General features: G+C 44.2%; 1 protein-coding gene across 3 annotated transcripts in view; it reads left to right on the plus strand.

Moving 5' to 3' along the window:
* Positions 1 to 23175, plus strand: part of LOC105490107 (TBC1 domain family member 8) — a 131972-nt gene that overhangs the window by 69063 nt on the left and 39734 nt on the right. For all 3 annotated transcript variants that reach the window (XM_071077251.1, XM_071077252.1, XM_071077253.1), the window contains exons 3-5: positions 12815 to 12933; positions 18041 to 18269; positions 22046 to 22286. In XM_071077251.1, the coding sequence (XP_070933352.1) occupies positions 12815 to 12933; positions 18041 to 18269; positions 22046 to 22286 (589 nt within the window). The remainder of the gene's footprint in view (positions 1 to 12814; positions 12934 to 18040; positions 18270 to 22045; positions 22287 to 23175) is intronic.

The raw sequence follows: 23175 nt of genomic DNA on the forward strand, positions 1-23175 counted from the left end.
GGCAGATCCCTCACGAATGGCTTAGTGCATAGGTCCCCAACCCACAGGCTGCAGATCAGTACCAATTTGGTACCAATTTGTGGCTTGTTAGGAACTGGGCCGCATGGGAGGAGGTGAGCGGCAGGCAGGCGCACGTTCCTGCCTGAGCTCTGCCTCCTGTCGTATCAATGATGGCATTAGACTCTCATAGGAGTGTGACCCCCTGTTGTGAACTGTGCATGCGAGGCATCTGGGTCTAGTGCTTCTTATGGGAATCTAACCAATGCCTGATGAGGATCTGAGATGGAACAGTTTCATCCCGAAACCATCCCCCATGGTCTGTGGAAACATTGTTTTCCACAAAATCGGTCTCTGGTGCCAAAAAGTTTGGGGATTGCTGGCTTAGTGCCATCCCTGGTGGTGAGTGAGTTCTTGCTCAGTTCACGAGAGATTTGGTTGGCTAAGAGAGCTTGGGGCCTCTCCTTTCTCTGTCTTGTGCACTTTATCTCCCTCCCTCCTTCTCTACCTCCTTCTCTCTCTCTCTCTCCCCCACTCTCTCCCCGCCACCCACCGTCTCGCCCTCTCTCCCTCACTCGTTTTGACACACCTGTTCCCCCTTTGCCTTCTGCCATGATTGAGGCCTCTGCTTCTTCCTGAGGCCTCACCAGGAGCAGATGCTGGTGCAGTGTTTTCCATACAGCCTGCAGAACTGTGAGACAAATAAACCTCTTTCCTTTATAAATTACCCAGCCTCAGGTATTCCTTTATAGCAATGCAAACAGACTTAACACACGTATTGTTGAGACCTAATGCTCAGGAAAAAAAAGATTCCTTTCAAAGTATTACTGCTCATTGACAGTGCACCTGGTTACCCAAGAGCTTGATGGAGAGGTACAAGGAGATTAATGTTGCTTTCATGCCTGCTAATACAATGTCCATTCTGCAGCCCATGGGTCAAAGAGTAATTTTGACTTTCAAGTCTTATTATTTAAGAAATACATTTCATAAGGGCTATAGTTGCATAGATAGTGATTCCTCTGATTCATCTGGGCAAAGTAAATTGAAAACCTTCTGGGAAGAATTCACCATTTTATTTTATTTTTTGGTTTTTAAAATTTGTAGTCCCTTTATTTTAGGTCTTTAAAAACACTTTTAAATTTCACACAGCAAATTTTAAATCATATAAGGAAGCATATCTGAACTTAGTGAATTTAATCTGTGTTCTTTGAAAACTTTTTTTTTCCCTGCAAACTTTTAAAATGAGACTACAGTAGTAAATTACTTAAAATTAAACTGGGGAAAAGCACATGCACACTTTTCTCCATTGTTTACTGCTCTGATCTAGACCTTAATTAAATTTCTAAAATATGTAGTACCTTTCATCAACTTAAATTCTATTACCAAATATAATGGTTAGTGTTATAGAAAGTTATTCTCCAAATACCCAAAGCTTTACATTTACTTAATATCTGAGAAAATATCACCTACCAATCAATAACAATTAACTAAAGAATGATCAAATTTCTAGTCTCCTTTACAGGGCCTAATAACTCAACCAGGCCTTAAGGCCTATGCTAATTTAAATTTCCTATTATTGACTGAGACAAACCCCCAAGAATTATATTCAGAATTTACAAAGATATTCTTAGCAATGTATCTATTACAGGCTTAAGTGCAGTCTTTTAGAATTAAAAATCCAAATTTAATATGTATATTTACCTCCTGGGGTCTTTCAAGTCTGTATTATTTAGGCTTATATAGATAATTATGGTAACCATTTTTAGGTTTGTAATTGTTTGATACCTGGATGATAAAGGCAGAAATGTAATTCTCAAGTCCTTGAAATTAATGTAATTAAAAGCTTAGCTGACTACAGAATAGGTGAGGGTTTCTTAAAAATCGGATTTGTTGACTGGGCATGGTGGCTCACGCCTGTAATCCCAGCACTTTGGGAGGCTGATGCAGGCAGATCACCTGACGTCAGGAGTTCGAGACTAACCTGGCCAACATTGTGAAACCCCCATCTCTACTAAAACTGCAAAACTTAGCAGGGCGTGGTAGTGGTCACCTGTAATCCTAGCTCCTGGGGAGACTGAGGCAGAATTGCTTGAACCTGAGAGGCGGAGTTTGCAGTGAGCTGAGATGGCGCTGCTATACTCCAGCCTGGGCGACAGAGCGAGACTCCATCTCAAAAAAAAAAAAAAAAAAAAAAAAAAAAATCAGATTTGTTTTAAGACAGTTTTCTCATTACTGGTAGGATCGGTTGGTCACACAAGATATTTAATAGTATTTAACATAACCTGGCACAGAAAATTGGTTAAAACAATTTTTTTAAATTAGGTAATATAAAAACCCAACATGAACTTTATGCAAGATTGGAATGTATCTTCAAATTCAGGCTTTTAATAAAATTGTAGGCCGGGCGCAGTGGCTCATGCCTGTAATCCCAACACTTTGGGAGGCTGAGGTGGGTAGATCAGCTGAGGTCAGGAGTTCAAGACCAGCCTGGCCAACATGGTGAAACCCCATCTCTGCTAAAAATACTAAAAATTAGCCGGGCGTCGTGGTGGGTGCCTGTAATCCCAGCTACTCAGGAGACTGAGGCAGGAGAATCGCTTGAACCGGTAGGTGGAGGTTGCAGTGAGCCGAGATCACGCCATTGCACTCCAGCCTGGGCAACGAGCAAAACTCTGTCTTAAAAAAAAAAGTAAACATGCTCTGTATATAAATGATGTATTTAGTTCCTTGTGTCCAAGAATGATGTATTTAGTTCCTTGTGTCCAAGAATGTTATCTATAAAATGGAAAGCAATAAGAATAGTGAATGATAATTTAATTTGCAATTCTAAAAACATGACTTGAGAAAAAAAATCCCATAAAACTTGGTTCAAAGTTTAACTGCGTATGTTTAATACAAATCAGAGTGTTTAAATTCACAATACAAGTTCTATCAATCTTGGCATTTTTATATTATTTATATGAATATTATCAATTTTATTGATATTATTAACAAATACTACTTTCAGTGTACAGATGCACCTTATTTTCTAGTTATTTGTTTGTTTTTTTGGGACGGAGCCTTGCTCTTGTTGCCCAGGCTGGAGTGTAATGGCGCGATCTTCGCTCACTGCAGCCTCTGCCTCCCAGGTTCAAGCGATTCTCCTGCCTCAGCCACCTGAGTAGCTGGGATTACAGGCACCCACCACCACACTCAACTAATTTTTGTATTTTTAGTAGAGACAGGGTTTCACCATGTTGGCCAGGCTGGTGTCAAACTCCTGACCTCAGGTAATCTGCCTGCCTTGGCCTCCCAAAGTGCTGGGATTACAGGCGCGAGCCACCGTGCCCAGCCAAGTTATTGTTAAATAGTAGATAAGGTAGATTGTTCCCTGAAGTGCTAAGTTATCATCCAGTGGGTTTATTTGCCGTTGTTCCTTTTCTGCCTTTTCTTGTTGGCAAAACATATCCTGTGCTGCTTGGTGCATTTTCTCTGGTTTTACCAGAGTCAGAGATTTTACGGGTGAAAGTTTGAGTTTACATACCACCACTGTAGTTACATCTTCCAGAGACGACTACCTTTGTTTTGGAAGATATTCCTGGAACATTGAGTTTACTTCCACCATATCTGAATTGCTAGATACAGTAAGTTTTTTCCTGAAAGTTCTGGTCTTTTTTCTGCAACTTTGGACATCCAACCCATTATTACCAAGATGACCGAGAGTTCTTGACTCAAGCCTGCAGAAGATAAGATGCATCCCTTCGCAGGTGTCTCAGCTGCTGCTGTAGGTCATAGTCAGGATTTGCCATCTTAGATGCCTGAGGCACATTTGTGATTCTTGGAAGGAGGTCAAAATACCAACATTAGTAGGAGTTTGGAAGAAGTTGATTCTCATCCTCATGGATGACTTTGAGGGCTTCAGGGGTTCAAGGCTTCAGTGGAGGGAGTCACTGCAGATGTGATGGAAACAGCAAGAGAACAGGAATTAGAAGTGGAGCCTGAAGATGGGACTGAATTGCTGCACTCTCATTAAACTTGAATGAGTGAGGATTTGCTCCTTATCGATGAGCAAAGAGAGTGACTTCTTGAGAGGGAAACTTCTCCTGGTGAAGAGGCTGTTGAAACGTTGTTGAATGCTTCAAACCTCACTGAAATAACAACAAAGGATTTAGAATATTTCATAAACCTTAGTTCATAAAGCAGCAGTTTGAGAGAATTGACTCCAAATTTGAAAGAAGTTTTACTGTGGGCAAAATGCTATCAACAGCATCTTCGTGAAAGGGAGAGTCAATCGTGCAAGAAACTTCATTGTTGTCTTATGTTGAGAAATTGTCACAGCCACCCCAACTTTCAGCAACCAGCACACTGATGAGTCAGCAGCCATCAACATTGAGGCAAGACCCTCCACCAGCAAAAAGATTGACTTGCTAAAGGCTCAGATAATCATGAACATTTTTTTAAAGCCATAAAGTATTCTGTAGGTAAGGCATGTACTTCTTAAAAGACATAATGCTTTCACACACTTAATAGTCTACGGCGTGCCGTGAACATAATTTTTTATGCATTGGGAAATTTAAAAACCTGTGAGTGACTCACTTGTGATACTTGCTTTATTGTGGTGGTCTAGAACCAAACCCACAATATCTCCAAAGTATGCCTCTCCTTAATCTCAATGTCCCCCACGACACTCTGTGAAAACTGTGTTCTTCAAGCTTGTTCCTCTGTGATTGTCACCACTGTTCTCGAAGAGAGAACATTTTACTCTTCCCATGCAGTATTTGGAACAAAATGCCTTAAAGGCCAGCACAGGACATTGTCATGGCTGTATGTCTACTTATAAGAGAGGAGGATTCATTATTTTAATAGACAGCTGGTTGTTTAGCTTTAGCAAGGTGCGTTTGGTGTAAGAACGAAGTCGTAAACACTCTGCCAGCCACAAAGCACCTTCCTCCCAAAGCCACTGGCTGTATCTCCAAGACCACACAAATACATGGTCAGAGGCCACCAGAAACAGCAGGAGAGAGGAGATGGAGGATTCGTAATTATGCAATTGCACACTTAATAGACTACAGTATAGTGTCAATATAACTTTTTTTTTTTTTCTTTTTTTTTTTGAGATAGTCTCGCTCTGTCGCCCAGGCTGGAGTGCAGCGGCACTCGATCTCCGCTCTCTGCAACTTCTGCCTCCCGGATTCAAGAAATTATCTGCCTCAGCCTCCCGAGTAGCTGAGATTACAGGTGCACGCCACCACACCTGGTTAATTTTTGTATTTTTAGTGGAGACTGGGTTTCACCATGTTGGCCAGGCTGGTCTCAAACTCCTGACCTTGTGATCTGCCCACCTTGGCCTCCCAGTGTGCTGAGGTTACAGGCATGAGCCACTGCACCAGGCCAGTATATGCACTGGGAAGCCACAAAATTTGTGTGACTTGGTCTATTGTGATATTTGCTTAATTTCATGGGTCTGGAACTGAACCCACAATATTTTTGAGGTATTCCTGTACCTATGTGTAATCAAAACACTGTTTAATTGGTTATTTTTTCTGTGCAATTATTTTAATAACCCAATAGTTAACTTTGTCCATTTTTTTAAGAATTGATTTTTCCCCCATCTCGATTTAATCTAATTTAAATACCATATTTTTCATTCCTAAAGATTTGAGTTGAGTCTTTTTAAATGTCGTCCATTTGATTTGGCTTCTTAACAGGCTTGTGCCTTCTTCTACCATTTGAACATGTGGAGTATATTTATTTTTATTTTATTTTATTTTTTTATGTTTTATGTTATTTTTGAGACATAGTCTTGCTCTTTTGCCCAGTGCTGTGATCTCGTCTCACTGCAACCTCCACCTCCCGGGTTCAAGCAATTCTCTTGCCTCAACCTCCGAGTAGCTGGGACTACCGGCGCCCGCCACCACACCCAACTAATTTTTGTATTTTTAGTAGAGATGGGGTTTCACCATGTTGGCCAGGCTGGTCTCAAACTCCTGACCTCAGGTGATCTGCCTGCCTCGGCCTCACAAAGTGTTGGGATTATAGGCATGAGCCACTGTGCCTGGCCTTAGAGTGTAGCTGTTTTATGTCTTGGTCTACTGACTGTATTTTTTGTGTCATTTCTGACTCTGTTTCTACTTACTGATTTTTCATTTGATCATAGATCATTTTTCCTGTGTCTTCTATTCCTGCTTTTATTTCTGAAAAGTGTGTCTACTGGTACTAATACAAGGACATTTTAATGACCATTTCAGTTATAAATTAAAAGGCTATTTTACTTTTACTGTCAGAGATTAAGTTTGTCTGTTTTTCACTTTTAGGACTCTTTAATTTCACTTGAAGGCAAAAAAAAAAGCCAAGGACATTTTGTAAAAAGAAACATTTAAAGCTTATTTTCTTAAACTGTATAGTGAAAAATATAACTGACTAAAAACCTTGTAAATCATTATGATGGGATGATCATTGAACTTTTTATATGTTCTTGTAAAGATACTGCTTTCGACTTACAGATTAGATGTTACCATATCCACTTGAAGAATGTCAGCTTTCTGAAAATCAAAGGCTTTTTGTTCCAACCCTTTCCCTTCCTTCATTTGTAATTTTTGCTTGAATTCTTTGATCCTGAGTTGCCCTGCACAGGGTGAGTGTTGAGTGAGATTTGGGAATGACACTGCCATGGCAGTTGACTTTTAACTAGCTCTTTTGTAGTCTGTATGGCTTTTAGCCCAGGCATTTAGACAGTAGATGGTTAGTGTTTGGCCTGTAGAGAAATGTCCTGTCATTTCAGAGGAACAGATCTGAACTAAGCACACAGAATGCCCGTTTCATTGTTGATTAAGACTTAGGTGGCGGAGAAGGCACTTAATTCAGTTGGATATTGACTGTGCAGAGAGAAGCAGCTGCTTTTGAAAACAAGCTTGGATCAAGTTCTTTGTGGCAGTGTCCATGCAGAAGCTGTGGGCATAGACAATGAGATGCTTGTTTTATTTCCTGAAAATACCTCTGGGAAAAACCTAAGAGAATAAACATTGTGTGTGCGTTTCAGTGTGACTCAGCCACTGGGAGCTTCCATCCATGACGCTGTCACAGGCAGAGCCAGGCCCGAGTCAGATGAACTGGCTTTCGGGTTGGTTATTTTCTTCACTTTGCTATTCTCACCTAGACAATTAAAATACTGGCAGTTACCTTGTAATATTTTATGGAGGTAAATGACATTATGTGTATGGTATATGGAACAAAATTCCTGACACTGTCAGGCATCCAGAAAATGTCCTCTGTTGACCTTCTCTGGTTGTTCCTAAGTCATCAGTGTTGTTCGTTTTGTGGTCTTACCTGAGGTTCCTAATACTGAATTTTAGTTTTGCAGAGGGATTTATAACTCTGACTTTTGACTTCTTATGTGGGTGAAGTTTAAGATCCACTGGACTTTCATTTTCTTAGACAATGAAAAAGTATTTTTTTGAAAAATTGGGGGTCTTAATAAGACAGGCATAATTTTGCTAATTGGATTTCCATGACAGTCCACAATCTTCCTATACATTTTGGTTTTAGACAGCTGCGTTAGCTTGCTAGTGCTGCTCGTCACCTCTACCTCCCGCCCCCTACACACATACACTGAGTGGCTTAAAAAACAAGCATTTATTTCTCACAGTTCTGGAGACTGGGAAGTCCGGCCTCAAGGTGCCAGCAGGGTTGGCTTCTGGTGAGGTCTCCTCTCTCCTTGGATTGCAGACAGCAGCCTTCTCTCTGTATCCTCACGTGGCCTTTTCTCTGTGGATGCACTAACCTGGTGTCTCTCCTTACAAGGACACCAGGCATGCCAAACTAGTAATGACCTTATTTAACCTTATACCTCCTTAAAAGTGCTATCTCCAAACATACTCCCATTGGGAGCTGGGACTTCAACATGAATTTTGGAGAGACAAAATTCAGGCCGCAATAGCAGCTCTCCTCTGTCTTGGTTTTGGAAAGTCAGCAGAAGCCGCAGTGAGAACATTGCTGTGGTACTGGGTTAATTTGTAGGCTTTTTATCATCCTGCGTCTTCAATGGATGACACATTCTCACTTTCTTGTTTTCTCTTCTCTACCCTTTGCACTGCTTGTATGTCTACAATGCAGTGGCTTTCAATCTTCTTTTGACCATGACCTACAGACAGAAATATATTCACATGGGTGTGCATAACTCGAACATATTTTACAAATCAGTAGCTCTCCTTAGGAGTTTGCATGTATTCTGTTTTGTACTATTATGATTTTTTTTTTTTTTTTGAAGAAAGGTATTTTGAGATGTGCTACTTTATGTAGTTTGAAAACCGCTGCTGTAGTGTAGTTTCAGAACCGTGGTATGTGACATCTATTGAAGGACTTTCCCTTTTAATCTTTTGCGGTCACGGATGTGTGGTCGGCTTGCATTGATTTGTGGAATTCGTGGAACCCATCGTAAGACTTTCCTGTAGAGGAAATTATAGTCTGGAAAATTTCCCTGCCATTTGGCAACTTCTGTAGGAAATAGAAGCCAGTAGGGTGGAAAGGTTTCATCAGATTGATTGTCTTTGCTGGGAGAAGCATACAATTATGTCTTATATTCAGGAGCAGGGTAGATTGGAACAAAACCTCACTATGACTCAGTGATAGATTTTTTTATTGTGTGGTTTATTTTCTCTTTGAAGGTGTGGGTTGGTTTTTGTTTTAGAATTATCTTTCTCTATGATAAGCTCCTTCCCAGTAGGTAGAATGAATTTTTTAAAGAATAAAAGTCTAGTTTTTTGATGACGTTGTCCCAAATCTTAATTCCATAGGGATATATTATGTTGGGGCTTGATGATAATTTATTCATGTTATCTAAAGTTATCAGTTGAGGAAGACACATGCGGTTAGCTGGGTTAGCTGTTACCAGTTAATGGTGTTAGCCTCTGTGAGCTTAATAGCAGGATAAATGATCAACTGTATCAGGTCGCCTGAAAGGATGCATTTAGGAGGATGGGAGTGCAGGGAGAGAGCTTGCTGTAAGTGGAAGCACAGAGTATCTCTTTTAATGCCCAGCCATAGCAAGAACTAGGTCTGAGGATGATGTAAATGATGCTTAAAAATTCAAAATTCAAATGTGGCCGGGCGCGGTGGCTCACGCCTGTAATCCCAGCACTTTGGGAGGCCGAGGCAGGCAAATCACAAGGTCAGGAGTTTGAGACCAACCTGGCTAACACGGTGAAACCCCGTCTCTACTAAAAATACAAAAATTAGCGGGCGTGGTGGCGGGCACCTGTAGTCCCAGCTGCTGGGGAGACTGAGGCAAGAGAATGGCGTGAACCTGGGAGGTGGAGCTTGCAGTAAGCCAAGATCGCGCCACTGCATTCCAGCCTGGGCGACAGAATGAGACTCTATCTCAAAAAAAAAAAAATGAAATGTAGCAGGGCCAGGTGCGGTGGCTCACGCCTGTAATCCCAGCACTTTGTGGGGCCAAGGCAGACAGATCACGAGGTCAGGAGTTCAAGACCAGCCTGACCAACATGGTGAAACCCTAGCTCTACTAAAAATACAAAAATTAGCCAGGCGAGGTGGTGTGCGCCTGTGGTCCCAGCTATTTGGGAGGCTGAGGTGGGAGAATCTCTTGAACCCAGGAGGCAGGGTTACAGTGAGTGGAGATTGCACCACTGCACTGCAGCCTGGGCGACAGAGAGAGACTCTATCTCCAAAAAAAAAAAAAAAATTCAAATATAGCTTTTTATAGAAGGACCCCAGAGTACTTGCAGGTTGTAGAGAGTCATTTCATGCCCTGGTTTGCCCTTCATTTGACATGATTTTGGACAAATACTTGAGCCTCCATTTCCTCACTCAGTCTTCATCACACATCAGTGAGGTAGCATCTGGAACAGACCAGCACCACAAAGGTGGATCTTCCCCCCCGCTTTAGTTCGTCTTTGTTCCTGCAACTCTTGGTTCTCTCTTCTTCTGGATCAGTGAGAGGGCCCATGAAAACAAACAGCAAAAAATCGAGGTCCCATAAAGTGCTCGCTTTTCAGCTTATTCTTCACTTGTTTTTTTTTTTCTTCAGTGTTCTGAGTAATGGGTTTTATTGTAATGGATAATAAAGGATAAAAGACTTAGAAAGAAAAGGTCTTAAAGTGCCAAGGAAAAGCAGAGCCCTGGGCTACCCCAGGTGCTTGTGCAAGATTATCAGCTTGGGTTGAACCCAACTTAGTGATGCGATAGAGAAGACACCATTGTTGACCCACTGGATTTAGAGAAGGGTGTTCTTGTGGCTGACACCTACACCCCTGCCACCTGGGGACACTGAACAGGGCAGGGAGACTTAAGCCAGTGGCAGGTAAACCAGATGTACCCCTAAGTCGGGTCAGCGTGGCATGTGTTATAACCAGCTGAGGAGCCAAGCAGACGCCCGGGGCCTCAGTGCAGGTGGGGAAAGGTCAGAAGCTTCGAGAGAGTCATGCTGGGGAGCCTGGAGTAGCTGGGTTTGATTTTGTTTTAAAACAAGCTTTCCCAGTTGTAAGAGGGATGGGGAGCCTGAAGGGCCAGGGGTTTCGTGATACCGTGGGAACCCTCCCAGACGGCAGGAAGAGGAGAGCAAGAGGACCGGGACCCTCACCTCAGAGGAAGCTTCTGCTGCACCTGAGTGGGCTGCTCCTTGGGCTTCTGTGATCCTTGGAGAGCAGGACACAGGAGGTGGGGCTGAGGGGCAGTAGGGCAGGGTCACTGGCCAAGGGCTCTTGGTGCAGGGACAGGGGAGTCATGGCCTGTGAAGAGAGACCTCGGGCAGAGAGAAGCCTGGGCCCTCCCAGCTCTAATGGGAGCACTGGCTTTAGTGATGACTGAAGGATACTGCTTTGGCCAATGCCTTGCCCCAAAATGGGGAAAATTCAAAATAAGCACTATTGTTTTAAACTTTCGTTATTCCTTTTTTTTTTTTTTTTTTTTTGAGACGGAGTCTCGCTCTGTCACCCAGGCTGGAGTGCAGTGGCCGGATCTCGGCTCACTGCAAGCTCCGCCTCCCGGGTTCACGCCATTCTCCTGCCTCAGCCTCCCGAGTAGCTGGGACTACGGGTGCCCGCCGCCTCGCCCGGCTAGTTTTTCGTATTTTTTAGTAGAGACGGGGTTTCACCGTGTTAGCCAGGATGGTCTCGATCCCCTGACCTTGTGATCCGCCCGTCTCGGCCTCCCAAAGTGCTGGGATTACAGGCGTGAGCCACCGCGCCTGGCTCGTTATTCCTTATGAACTATTCTATTAGATACTTCTTTTTATTCCTTCCCTAAGTGTCTGCTCAGAACAACAGTCCTCCTACAGATAGATGTTTTTCATTCTCATGGACCCCAACGCAGCCACAAGTCCAGAGCCAGTCCCCTGGCACCTTCTTGTGTGGGGTGTTTATGTTTACATTCCAGGGAGAGGAAGGCTGCACATAACATGCGGAGAGAAAGATGACTGAGCAAAATGCATACCTGGCTTTTTTTTTTTTTTTTTTTTTTGAGACAGTCTCGCTCTGTCACCCAGGCTGGATTGCAATGGCGTGGTCTCGGCTCATTGCAGCCTCCTCCTCCCAGGTTCGAGTGATTCTCCTGACCCAGCCTCCCAAGTAGCTGGGGTTAGGGGGGCCTACCACCACGCCTGGCTAATTTTTGTATTTTTAGTAGAGATGGGGTTTCATCATGTTGGCCAGGCTGGTCTCAAACTCCTGTCCTCAAGTGATCCACTCACCTCGGCCTCCCAAAGTGCTGGAATTACAGGCGTGAGCCACTGTGTCCGGTCCATATCTGGCTTTTGGGTAAGTGGTGGGTGGCTCTGGGCACCATATCCCTCTCACACTGGCTAGATGATTCAGCTCTGTTGTTTGTCTCATTTCTTCGAGGTTGGAATATCTCCTGCTTCCCATTTTGGAAACCTGCCTACACTAGAAACACCTGATGCCCACGTGTTTTTGTTGTCCAGGACCGTGTGTGCTTCTAGTCGGTGGACCTTGTTGAGCATCTGCCGTGTGCCAGGCCCTTCATGAGGAGCTGGGAACAGTCCCTGTGTCAAAGTGCCCGTTGTCCAGTAGAGATGATGAGAATAGAGAGGAAATACAGACAACTAAAATGACTAAGCTTTTTGCTTAATGCTTTAATAATGTGATGATTAGAAAACATTGTCATCGAAAGAAATGAATTTATGCCTATGATTTAATGCCTTTGTGTTTCTGTTTTAACATGTACTGTCAGACCTCTTTTTATGTATGTTTTTCACGGCCACTGCTGTAAATGCTGTGAAGTACACATTTGTAAGCTGTAAATTTCCTAGGCCCTTGCTTGTTGTGTTGCAGCAATGTTGGGTGCAAGTGGCAGCCCCTGGGGCCTTCAGCAGAGCCCTGGCAAGAGGCTCTTTCCTCCATGGACTTGGGCTTCGGCACCTCTTGAAGCGACTCTTCTTTTCATGGGAGAACTTTGCAAGGCCGCTCAGGATTGGTCTGCTGTTCTGGGCTTGTTCCATGCTGGAGTAGCTGAATAATTAGAAATGTTTCTGTCGTTTGAGTGGAGATGGTCGGACTTCTGTGCGTTAGTAGGGTGGGTAGGATGGTCACAGAACCGTCCCAGCAGTAACTCACTTGGCCACCTGGCCCATCCGTGTGGCAGTGGGAGTGATGCTTGCACATCCCACTGCGACGGGGAGGGGCACCACAGCCCCAGTGGGGGTGCCTTCCATTTCATCTGGCAAACTGTGGCCCAGGGTATGAGAGCCCAGATGTTTTAATAACATCAACACGGGGATACACAATATTTAGAAAATGAGTTCATGTTCTAGGAATTACTTCGATTGCATTTTTTAAGCTCTGTATCTTTTTCTATTCGAATCCAGGTGCAACATTAGAGGAAATCAACCAGCACTGGGACTGGCTGGAACAAAATCTCCTTCACACCTTGTCCGTCTTTGATAATAAAGATGACATTGCCAGTTTTGTCAAAGGGAAGGTAAAGGTAGGTCCCTTGAGTTTAACGTTTCTCCCCATCTTTCCATCTTTTTTCCTTAAGACATTTCGAACACTGTGGCATACTAACAGTGTTTTCTGCTAACTGAACTTTTTGGCTTAATACATAAAGCCAGATAAGTTTCATTTATCACCTGTCTTAACTTTCTAGTCAGTCTAGCAAAATACACGTGACATGTTAAAAAAAAAAGACTTGGCCGGGCGCTGTGGCTCACTCCTGTAATCCCAGCACTTTGGGAGGCCAAGGCGGGTGGATCACGAGGTCAGGAGATCGAGACCATCCTGGCTAACACGGTGAAACCCCATCTCTACTAAAAAATCCAAAAAAATTAGTTGGGCGTGGTGGTGGGCGCCTGTAGTCCCAGCTACTCGGGAGGCTGAGGCAAGAGAATGGTGTGAACCCGGGAGGCGGAGCTTGCAGTGAGCCAAGATTGCACCACTGCACTGCAGCCTGGGGGACAGAGCGAGACTCCGTTTCAAAAAAAAAACAAAAAAAAACAAGACTTTATTCTCAGGCTTAGTTTTTGTTATCCTTTACAGGAGTGAAGGCCCTTTTTTATCGCCGGAAAAAAAAAATAATGTTCAGATTTATGTTTTTGCAGAGCAACACATTATTTGACTTCTTAAATCACCTTTTTTTTTTTTTTTTTTTTTTTTTTTTTTTTGCAGTTGTGACATCTTGTCACACTATTCTGTTGGATCTACCACTTTCCTCCTGCTAGAAGTGGATGTTTATTCTTAAAATATGTAAATTAAATGTAATGAAAGCCAATTAAGTTTTGAGTGGGCAAGAGAGGAGTATTTTGGGAGGTATCTGTGATACTTCCTGTGAGTTACAGTCTTATATAACTGGCGTCCCTGCAGTAACATGATGGGTAATCGGTGCTTTCAAAGCCCCATTGGCCTGGGAGAGATAGTTTCTCATTCTAAATTTAACTCTCTCATTAAATACTTTAACACATTAGCATGTGATACACTTTACCTTCCTTAGGGTAAAACCTCCTAGCCCTTCGATTTTGTTTTCTGCAAAAAGCTTGGCTTTCTAATACCTCAAGTGCCATGGCTTTTCGTAAAGGGTGTCAAAGCAGATTTTTGATTTTGGAGGAACAAAATCTTTTCCTTCGGGGACTGGGGGATACTTACGGGATCTGGTGAAAGGGAAGGCATCCCACGTCCAGCCAGCTTGACAATGTCTTCTTGGAGTTATACCTGGCCAGTGGGGTTAGCGGGTGGACTGGGCCATGGTGGGCTTGGGTCGGCCCTCATCCTGGCCCAGCCAACTGTGGCTCACTTCCCTGGGTCATATCACACTTGGGTAGCTACAGAAAGGCCCCATTCAGAGCTATTTTTCACACTTACCCCCACCTGTCTTGGTCTAATGCAAGTTGTAGTGGTTCTTTGATTTAGGTATTGCTCTTCTTAATTTGCAGGAAGAAAATTAACTCTTGCTACAGTGATTTTTAAACAGTTTCTATAGAATAAGAAAACTTGTCCTTGACTCTCCTAGATATCATGGCTGGGGTCCTGGAAATTACACTGACAAAAGATGAACAAGAGAAAAACAGAGTTTATTTTTGTTGGTTGTTCTTTTGAGACAGGGTCTTGCTCTGTCACTCAGGCTGGAGTGCAGTGGTGCAATCGTGGCTTACATCAGCCTTGACCTCCCAGGCTCAAGTGATCCTCCTGCCTCAGCCTCCCATGTAGCTGGGGCTGCAAGCACACACCACCACACCTGGCTGTTTTTATTTTTTGTAGAGACGAGGTCTCATGTTGCCCAAGCTGGTATCGAGCTCCTGGGCTCAAGTAGTCCTCCTGCCTTGGCTTCCCAAAGTGCTAGGATTACAGATGTGAGCCACCACGCCCAGCCAAACTGACTTTATTTGAACACAGAAGCATGCATATGTGTAACAGAAGCTCAGTGATGAGTAACTCACAGGGGTGGTTAGCACTTGGGCTTACATAGCATCTCAGTGAAGAACAGTGCATTTGTAGAAAGGCGACAAGACTAGAAAAGAGGCCGTTAGGCTTTTGGGGCAGCGTTCTGTGTGGGAAACGCGTGGAAGCTAAGGATTAGTTGAGTGAGGTTACGTAGATTCCTCTCAGGGCTGTTTCTGGACTTGGGAGGGTCGAGAGCTGTTTCTGGTGACTGAGAGTCAAAGTCCTCTTTCTGGTACAGGAGCAGGACACACCTTGACTAATGGACCTTTAAAAACAGGTCCTGTTTTGAGGCAGATGTCGAGGGGGAAGACAGCCTTTTTGGTGTTTGCTGTTTCTCAGTTTTCTTCAGCTCAAAATCATCCTTTTGCCAAAGTGGCATATTTTGGGGTGATATATTCTGGTCCCTGACACTTTGAAGCTAAAATGCTTTGAAAAGTAAGTCCTGAGGAGGCAGGGCTGGGGAGTGAGGGGCCTGCCTGGCCTGAGTCTGGGAGCACAGCGTGACATTTGATCTCCCTTTCCTCTGGCCAAATCCTAAGGATCTGGGAATGGAGGCCTTCCTACTCATATCCTGAACCTTTGACTCTAGAAAACTTTGAAAAATCCCTGTTTCAAGCTGTGCCTGTAACCAGAAGCCATACTTCAAGGAAGGCAAGGGTCAGCATGGCCACCCTCACGCCTTCACCGGGAGCCCTTGGGTCCCACCCTGCAGCTGTGCCTGCTGCCTGTCTACTCCGGAGCCTTCATAAAGACCCCTCCACGCTCACTTCCAGGGCAAGGGGAGAGCTCAGCACTCATTATATATTAGATATGCTTTTCAAAAATATTCATCTCTCTTAACTAGTACTTCATTCGTGTATAATGTCTTGTTAAATAAAATGTGGGAAACAGAGAAAAACATAATGAAGAAAATGAAAATCACTTGAAATTTCATCAGCCTCCAGATTTCTTTTAAAAATAATTTTAGGCCAGGCACAGTGGCTCACGCCTGTAATCCCTGCACTTTGGGAGGCTGAGGCGGGCGGATCAATGAGGTCAGGAGATCAAGACCATCCGGGCTAATACGGTGAAACCTCCTCTCTACTAAAAATACAAAACATTTAGCCGGGCGTGCTGACAGGCGCCTGTAGTCCCAGCTACGCGGGAGGCTGAGGCAGGAGATGGCGTGAACCCGGGAGGCGGAGCTTGCAGTGAGCCAAGATCGCACCACTGCACTCCAGCCTGGGCGACAGAGCAAGACTCCGTCTCAGAATAAATAAATAAAAATAAATAATAGTTTCAAATTACATTGTTATGTTAACGTCAATGCTCAGGTTTCAGTCTGAAAATAGCTTATGTAATAGTGCAGGGTTTGACAAAAATACCCAAAAAGTAGTCTTGTCTTGAGGGACATCGCTTTTCATGAGACATACCTACCTACCTAAACAAAAAAAAAAGAGGGGGGAATGTTAATAAAGATAAATGATAGAAGTGTGTGTGTGTATATATATATGTATTTTTAGAGATGGGGTCTTGCTGTGTTGCCCAGGCTGGAGTGCAGTGGCTGCTCACAGGTGCCGCCATAGTGCGCTGTAACCTCAAACTTTTGGGCTTACATGATTCTCCTGCCTCAGCCTCTTGAGTAGCTGGAATTTGAATCCTAAATGTGTTTTTACAATCAGGTAGCATATGTGAGGCTTGGGGCCCGCCCAGGAGTTCCTAAACAGCTGCTCATGCGAAGGTAACAAAAAGATATTCTCAGGGAAGGATTTTGCAGCAAGCTCCCAGGGATGGGAAATCAGATTTCTGATGGTAGCAATGAGTTGTCAATTAGGAACAAATAGGCCACAAGCGTGAATTCTAGGCCCTTCTACCACCACCCCAGATTATGAAGGACACTAATTGTTACTCATTTTTGGCAAAAAAATCGTGGATTTAGATGCCTTGTTTTCCCATAAACCCAAGTGCTTTGGAGGTTATTTATGACCTTGGGAACCTTGGCCAATATCCATTTAAGACTGCAGAGTGAGCCACATGGTCAGGCCGGTAGTAGCCTTAAATACCAACATTTTTGAACCTAATGAGGAAGATCTTCATGAGTTTTTCCTCAAAAGAGTAAGTTTTTTTTTTTTTTTTTTTTTTTTTTTTTTGAGGCAAGGTCTCACTCTGTCATCCAGGTTGGAGTGCAATGGCACAATCTCGGCTCACTACAACCTCTGCCTCCGGGGTTCAAGCGATTCTTGTGCCTCAGCCTCCCACGTAGCTGGGATTACAGGTGCACATCACCACACCTGGCTAATTTTTGTGTTTTTAGTAGAGATGGGGTTTTACCATGTTGACCAGGCTGGTCTCGAACTCCTGGGCTAAAGTCATCTGCTCACCTCAGTTCCCCAAAGTGCTGGGATTACAGGTGTGAACCACTGCACCTGCATGCTCATAGGACTAACTTTTATCTCAAAGTTGGGTAGTTCTTTGGGATTGATGCCGAGTTCACGGGCCTGAGACAGTCCTTTTATCCTCATATGTCTGTAGGGAAAATTTAGAAAATGATGTTTGCGGCAGGGTGCAGTGGCTCACACCTGTAATCCCAGCACTTTGGGAGGCTGAGGCGGGTGGATCACTTGAGGTCGGGAGTTCGAGACCAGCCTGACCAACATGGAGAGAAGCTCTGTCTCTACTAAAAATACAAAATTAGCCGGGCATGGTGGCACATGTCTGTAATCCCAGCTACTCGGGAGACTGACGCAGGAGAATCGCTTGAACCCAGGAGGCGGAAGTTGTGGTGAGTTGAGATTGCGCCATTGCACCCCAGCCTGGGCAACAAGAGCAAAAATCTCCAAAAAGGAAAAAAAAAAAAAAAATCATTTGTTTGAGAACTGGGCTTAGAAGTCAAATGCTTCACCCAGAGCCTCATGATCGGTAAGTGGCCGAGTGAGAAACTGGTTCTTGGGTTTTCTGACCCCGACTGCCATTCCTTTTTTTTCTGCTGTAGCTGTGTGTCTGGGTGGCTGATGGATGACACAGCTGAGCCAGTCTCCTCGTCAGGTGTGTCTGTCATTGAAGCAGCGCATGCTTCTCCGGGGCCTGTGCGTCTCAGTCCCTCCTGCTTCAGATCCCTTGCAGCCCCTGCCTTCCCATTGCCGGCTCACTGAGCAGGGACTGTCATCTCTTTGTGTCAGGCTCTGATAGCCGAGGAGACCAGCAGCAGGCTCGCCGAGCAGGAGGAAGAACCCGAGAAATTCCGAGAAGCCCTGGTGAAGTTTGAGGCCAGGTTCAACTTCCCCGAGGCAGAGAAGCTGGTCACCTACTACTCCTGCTGCTGTTGGAAGGGCAGGGTGCCCCGCCAGGGCTGGCTGTACCTCAGCATCAACCACCTCTGCTTCTACTCCTTCTTCCTGGGCAAGGAACGTAAGTGAGGCCTGGCAGGCTCTTCCCAGATAAAGTTGGCCCTCGGGACTCAGCGCTGCTCCCAGGAAGGGCCGTTAATAGGAAGAGTTGGACAGATTTAAATAAATGGTGGAGATGACACCGGGTGACACTTGATTACTTATATATGCTACTACTAGCAGGGGATTCCATCTGGAGAATTCACTTTTTCTACTGCCTTAGGAAACATTCTGTATAGTTCACTTTACATAGCCACTAAGGGGTTTTTACTTCTGTAAGTTTAGAAAACATAGTGTTATCACTGATGGCTTAATATTTCTCAAAGTGTAGAACATATTCTTGCTTTTTTTTTTTTTTTTTTTTTGAGGCGGAGTCTCACTCTGTCACCCAGGCTGGAGTGCAGTGGCGCCATCTCGGCTCACTACAAGCTCTGCCTCCCAGGTTCACGCCTTTATCCTGCCTCAGCCTCCCGAGTAGCTGGGACTACAGGCGCCCACCACCTCGCCCGGCTAATTTTTTGTAATTTTAGTAGAGATGAGGTTTCACCGTGTTTGCCAAGATGGTCTCGATCTCCTGACCTCGTGATCCGCCCGCCTCGGCCTCCCAAAGTGCAGGGATTACAGGCGTGAGCCACTGCACCCGGCCATATTCCTGCTTTTTAACAAAGCAGGCCATTAAAAAAATTCCTGGCGCTGAAGGTCAGGACTGCCCCTTGGAAGACTGGCTGGATATGCAGTCGCTTCCAGAAGGGGAATTCTTCACTGTCTCCTTGAGATTCATGCACTGATTGACGGCTCACGTATTTATCCAGTGGCAGGAGCTGTCCTAGGCAATGGGATTCGCAGGTGAAAAAGCGAAGCCACAAGTGTCAGTTGTATATTGAATGTTTAAAAAGTTGTTCCCACGGAAACTTCTTCCAGAACCAGATACTGTTGTAAGTGCTCATGTCGGGTAGTATGGAAGCTGCATACGTGAGTGTGTAATTTTGGTTTCTTTCTTGATTTACATTTCAAGTTGAACCAGTGAGAGGAGCTTCTCTTGGGGGGTCTGCTGTAGCTGGCTTCTGGCACGTGGCGTTCCGTTCCCAGCTCGCCAGCGTTGGTTCTGATGCTCTAGGATACACACCCTATCCGCACAGCCCTTCCGCACCCTCGGGGTGTGCCCTGACCTAACCTTAGCCACCCTGTCTTCCTTCTCTTCCTTCTCTTTGAAATGCTTTTCAAAGTCCACCTGACTTTCTTTCCTTTCTCTGTACTTAGCCTGTTGGAAACTCCTATTCATCCTTCATCCTTCAAAATTCAGTTCGGATTTTGTCACCTCCAGAAAGCCTTCCCTGGTCCCCATATTGTTTGTACCGTATTTGCATTTTTATGCTCAGTCCCAGCAAGTCAGTGGTCGCTTACTCATATGCACGTCTGTTTTCTCTTTGTGAACAAGCTCCTTCAGTGCAGGGTGGGCTCTCCACAAAGGAGATGCTTAATGAATGAAAGTTGGTGGCATAGGTGGAGCATATATACCTGTGTATAAAAGAGCTTTTATGAAACCTGGTAGAAGTAGCTGGAGAAGTTTATTGTCAAGCCTGATGCAGAAATATGGCCTTTAAAATTATTAAAGCGCTGAAAGTGGTATTGCAAGATAAACAGAAAGAAATGGTAAAAATAAGAACGTCATTCTCTATTTGAAAAGGAAAATGAATTGTTTTCTGACACTTATTAGTGATTGTCACTAAACCTTTTTGTGTTAGGAGGGTACGATTTGGAAAAAATGGGGCACGGTGGAAAACCCCGCCTCTACTAAAAATACAAAAATTAGCCAGCCATGGTGGTGCATGCAGTCCCAGTTACTTGGGAGGCTGAGGCACAAGAATCGCTTGAACCCCAGAGGCGGAGGTTGCAGTGAGCCGAGATCACACCAGTGCACGCCAGCCTGGGTGACAAAGCAAGACTCCGCCTCAAACAAACAAACAAAAAGATTTAGGAAAAATAAATGATCCCTCATATGTGGTGACATTTCTGATTTTCAGGTGTTGTGCATGCCTCTCTGACAGCAGGCCGCCAGATGTTTAGACTTTCTGTTCTCTTTGCTGACTCTGTATTGCCAGCCCTGGCTACCGCTGTTAGAAACATTTCTGAGACTAGACCAGGTGTTTCTAAAATGTACCGTTTGTACTGTGTTACTTTTTTAAAGTTTCATAAAAGCTGCTTATACTCTGTCTTGTAAGACTCTTGCAACTGTTATTGACAACAGGCTAAACGTTACGTCCATTTCTCTCAATGAGATCATGAATGATCCTCATTTACACACCTCTTTTTCCCATGACTTACACTGTGAATGCTGTTTTTGAAGGAATTTATGTAGATTCAGAAACTTATGCATAACTATTGAAGTTTAAATATTCTTGAGAAGGGTAAACGTTGTTAACTTGGTTTTTCAGAATAGTGTTCCTTTGAAACATGCGGCAGCCTTCAGCTTGGGAAGTTTTACTTAAATCTTTAAGAAAACCATTAGAACACGAGTTGGGTTTTGACCAACAGCTGTCAGGTGGTCTGTGCTCTTCTTTCCTGCTCTGGTTTAAAGGTATTTACACCAGCAGTGTATAAGCGTTTCCTTTTCTCCACAACCTCCCCAGCATCTGTTATTTTTTGACTTTTTAATAATAGCCATTCTGGCTGGTATGAGGTAGCATCTCATTATGGTTTTGATTTGCATTTCTCTGATGATGAGTGATGTTGAGCTTTTTTTCCCATATGCTTGTTGGCCGCATGTATGTCTTCTTTTGAAAAGTGTCTGTGTCCTTTGCCCACTTTTTAATGGGGTGGTCTGTTTTTTACTTGTAAATTTGTTTAAGTTCCTGATAGTTGCTATCTCACAAGGATATTAGACCTTGTGAGATGCATAGTTTACAAAAAATTTCCCCTATTCTGTAGGTTCTCTGTTTACTCTGTTGATAGTTTCTTTTGCTGTGCAGAAGCTCTTTCATGTAATTAGATCCCATTTGTCAATTTCTGCTTCTGTCGCAATTGCTTTTTGGCATCTTCATCATATAATCTTTGCCTGTTCCCATGTCCAGAATGGTATTGCTGGTGTAAATTAGCTCAACCATTGTGGAAAGCAGTGTGGTGATTCTTCAAAGAACTAAAAATAGAACTACCATTCAGTCCAGCGTTACCATTACTAGGTGTATATCCAAAGGAATATAAATCGCTCAACCATAAAGACACATGCATGCATATGTTCACTGCAGCACTATTCACAATAGCAAAGACATGGAACCAACCTAAATGTCCATCATTGGTAGACTAGATAAAGAAAATGTGGTACATATACACCATGGAATACTATGCAGCCATAAAAAAGAATGAGATCACGTCCTTTGCAGGAACATGGACTGAGCTGGAGGCCATTATGCTTAGAAAACTAACGCAGGAACAGAAAACCACATACTGCATGTTCCCACTTATAAGTGGGAGCTAAATGTTGAGAACCCATGGACACATAGAGGGAAAGAACTGACACAGGCACCTACTTGAGGGTGGAGGGTGAGAGGAGGGAGAAGATGAGAAAAAATAACTAATGGGTACCAGGCTTCACACCTGGGTGATGAAATAATCTGTACAACAAATCCCCATGACATGAGTTTACCTATATTACAAACGTGTATCCCTGAACTTAAAAAATTTTTTTAAAAGGCATTTACACATTGGCCTAAGGAGAGCTTTGGATAGTTGCTTGCTGACACACTCAAGTTTGGCTCCAATTTCGTGGTATGATATGTATTTCACCCTTTTCTCTTACAGTTAAACTTGTAGTTCCGTGGGTTGATATCCAGAAATTAGAAAGAACGTCCAATGTCTTTCTGACGGATACCATCCGAATCACCACGCAGAATAAGGAGCGTGACTTCTCCATGTTCCTGAACCTGGATGAGGTGTTTAAGGTCATGGAGCAGCTGGCCGATGTGACGCTGCGAAGGCTGCTGGATAATGAAGTCTTTGACCTTGACCCGGATCTGCAGGAGCCAAGTCAGATCACCAAGAGGTGAGAGCGTCCGTTGTAGTGTCTCCCCCACCCGCACAGGGGACCCACAAGCCGTGCCCAGCCCTTCTGTGCACGTGCTTTTGTTAGCCTTGGTTATGTTAGATTTAAATTTCCCTTGTGGCTTAATCCAGATTTTCCTGTGTCGTTCATCTCGACAGAGACATGACAGAAATGATGATTACTCATTTACGTAGTGGACTTCGAGTTTTCAGATATTATTTCAAAATTGATTTTCATAAAGAATGCTTTTAGAAATGTAGTGTGGGTAGGGCCGGGCACGGCGGTTCACGCCTGTAGTCCCAGCACTTTGGGAGGCCAAGATGGTAGATCACGAGGTCAGGAGATCAAGACCATCCTGGCTAACACAGTGAAACCCCATCTCTACTAAAAATACAAAAAATTGGCCGGGCGTGGTGGCGGGCGCCTGTAGTCTCGGCTACTCGGGAAGCTGAGGCAGGAGAACAGCGTGAACCCGGGAGGCGGAGCTTGCAGTGAGCTGAGATCGCGCCACTACACTCCAGCCTGGGGGACAGAGCCAGACTCAGTCTGAAAAAAAAAAACGTAGTATGGGTAGCTGCTTAATAGAAATCTGTGGAGCACTGTGCTTTGCTAGTGAACATTAAGACATTTTGTCTTTTCTTTTTCTTTGCTTTTTTTTTTTTTTTTGAGATGGAGTCTCTCTCTTTTGCCCAGGCTGGAGTACAATGGTGCTATCTCAGCTCACTGCAACCTCCGCCTCCCAGGTTCAAATGATTCTCCTGCCTCAGCCTCCCGAGTAGCTGGGATTACAGGTGCCCACCACCCGCCCATCTAATTTTTGTATTTTTAGTAGAGACAGAGTTTTAAACATGTTGGCCAGGCTTGTCTTGAACTCCTGACCTCATGATCT

The sequence above is a fragment of the Macaca nemestrina genome, chromosome 13, assembly GCF_043159975.1.
Source record: "Macaca nemestrina isolate mMacNem1 chromosome 13, mMacNem.hap1, whole genome shotgun sequence".
Lineage (NCBI taxonomy): Eukaryota > Metazoa > Chordata > Mammalia > Primates > Cercopithecidae > Macaca > Macaca nemestrina.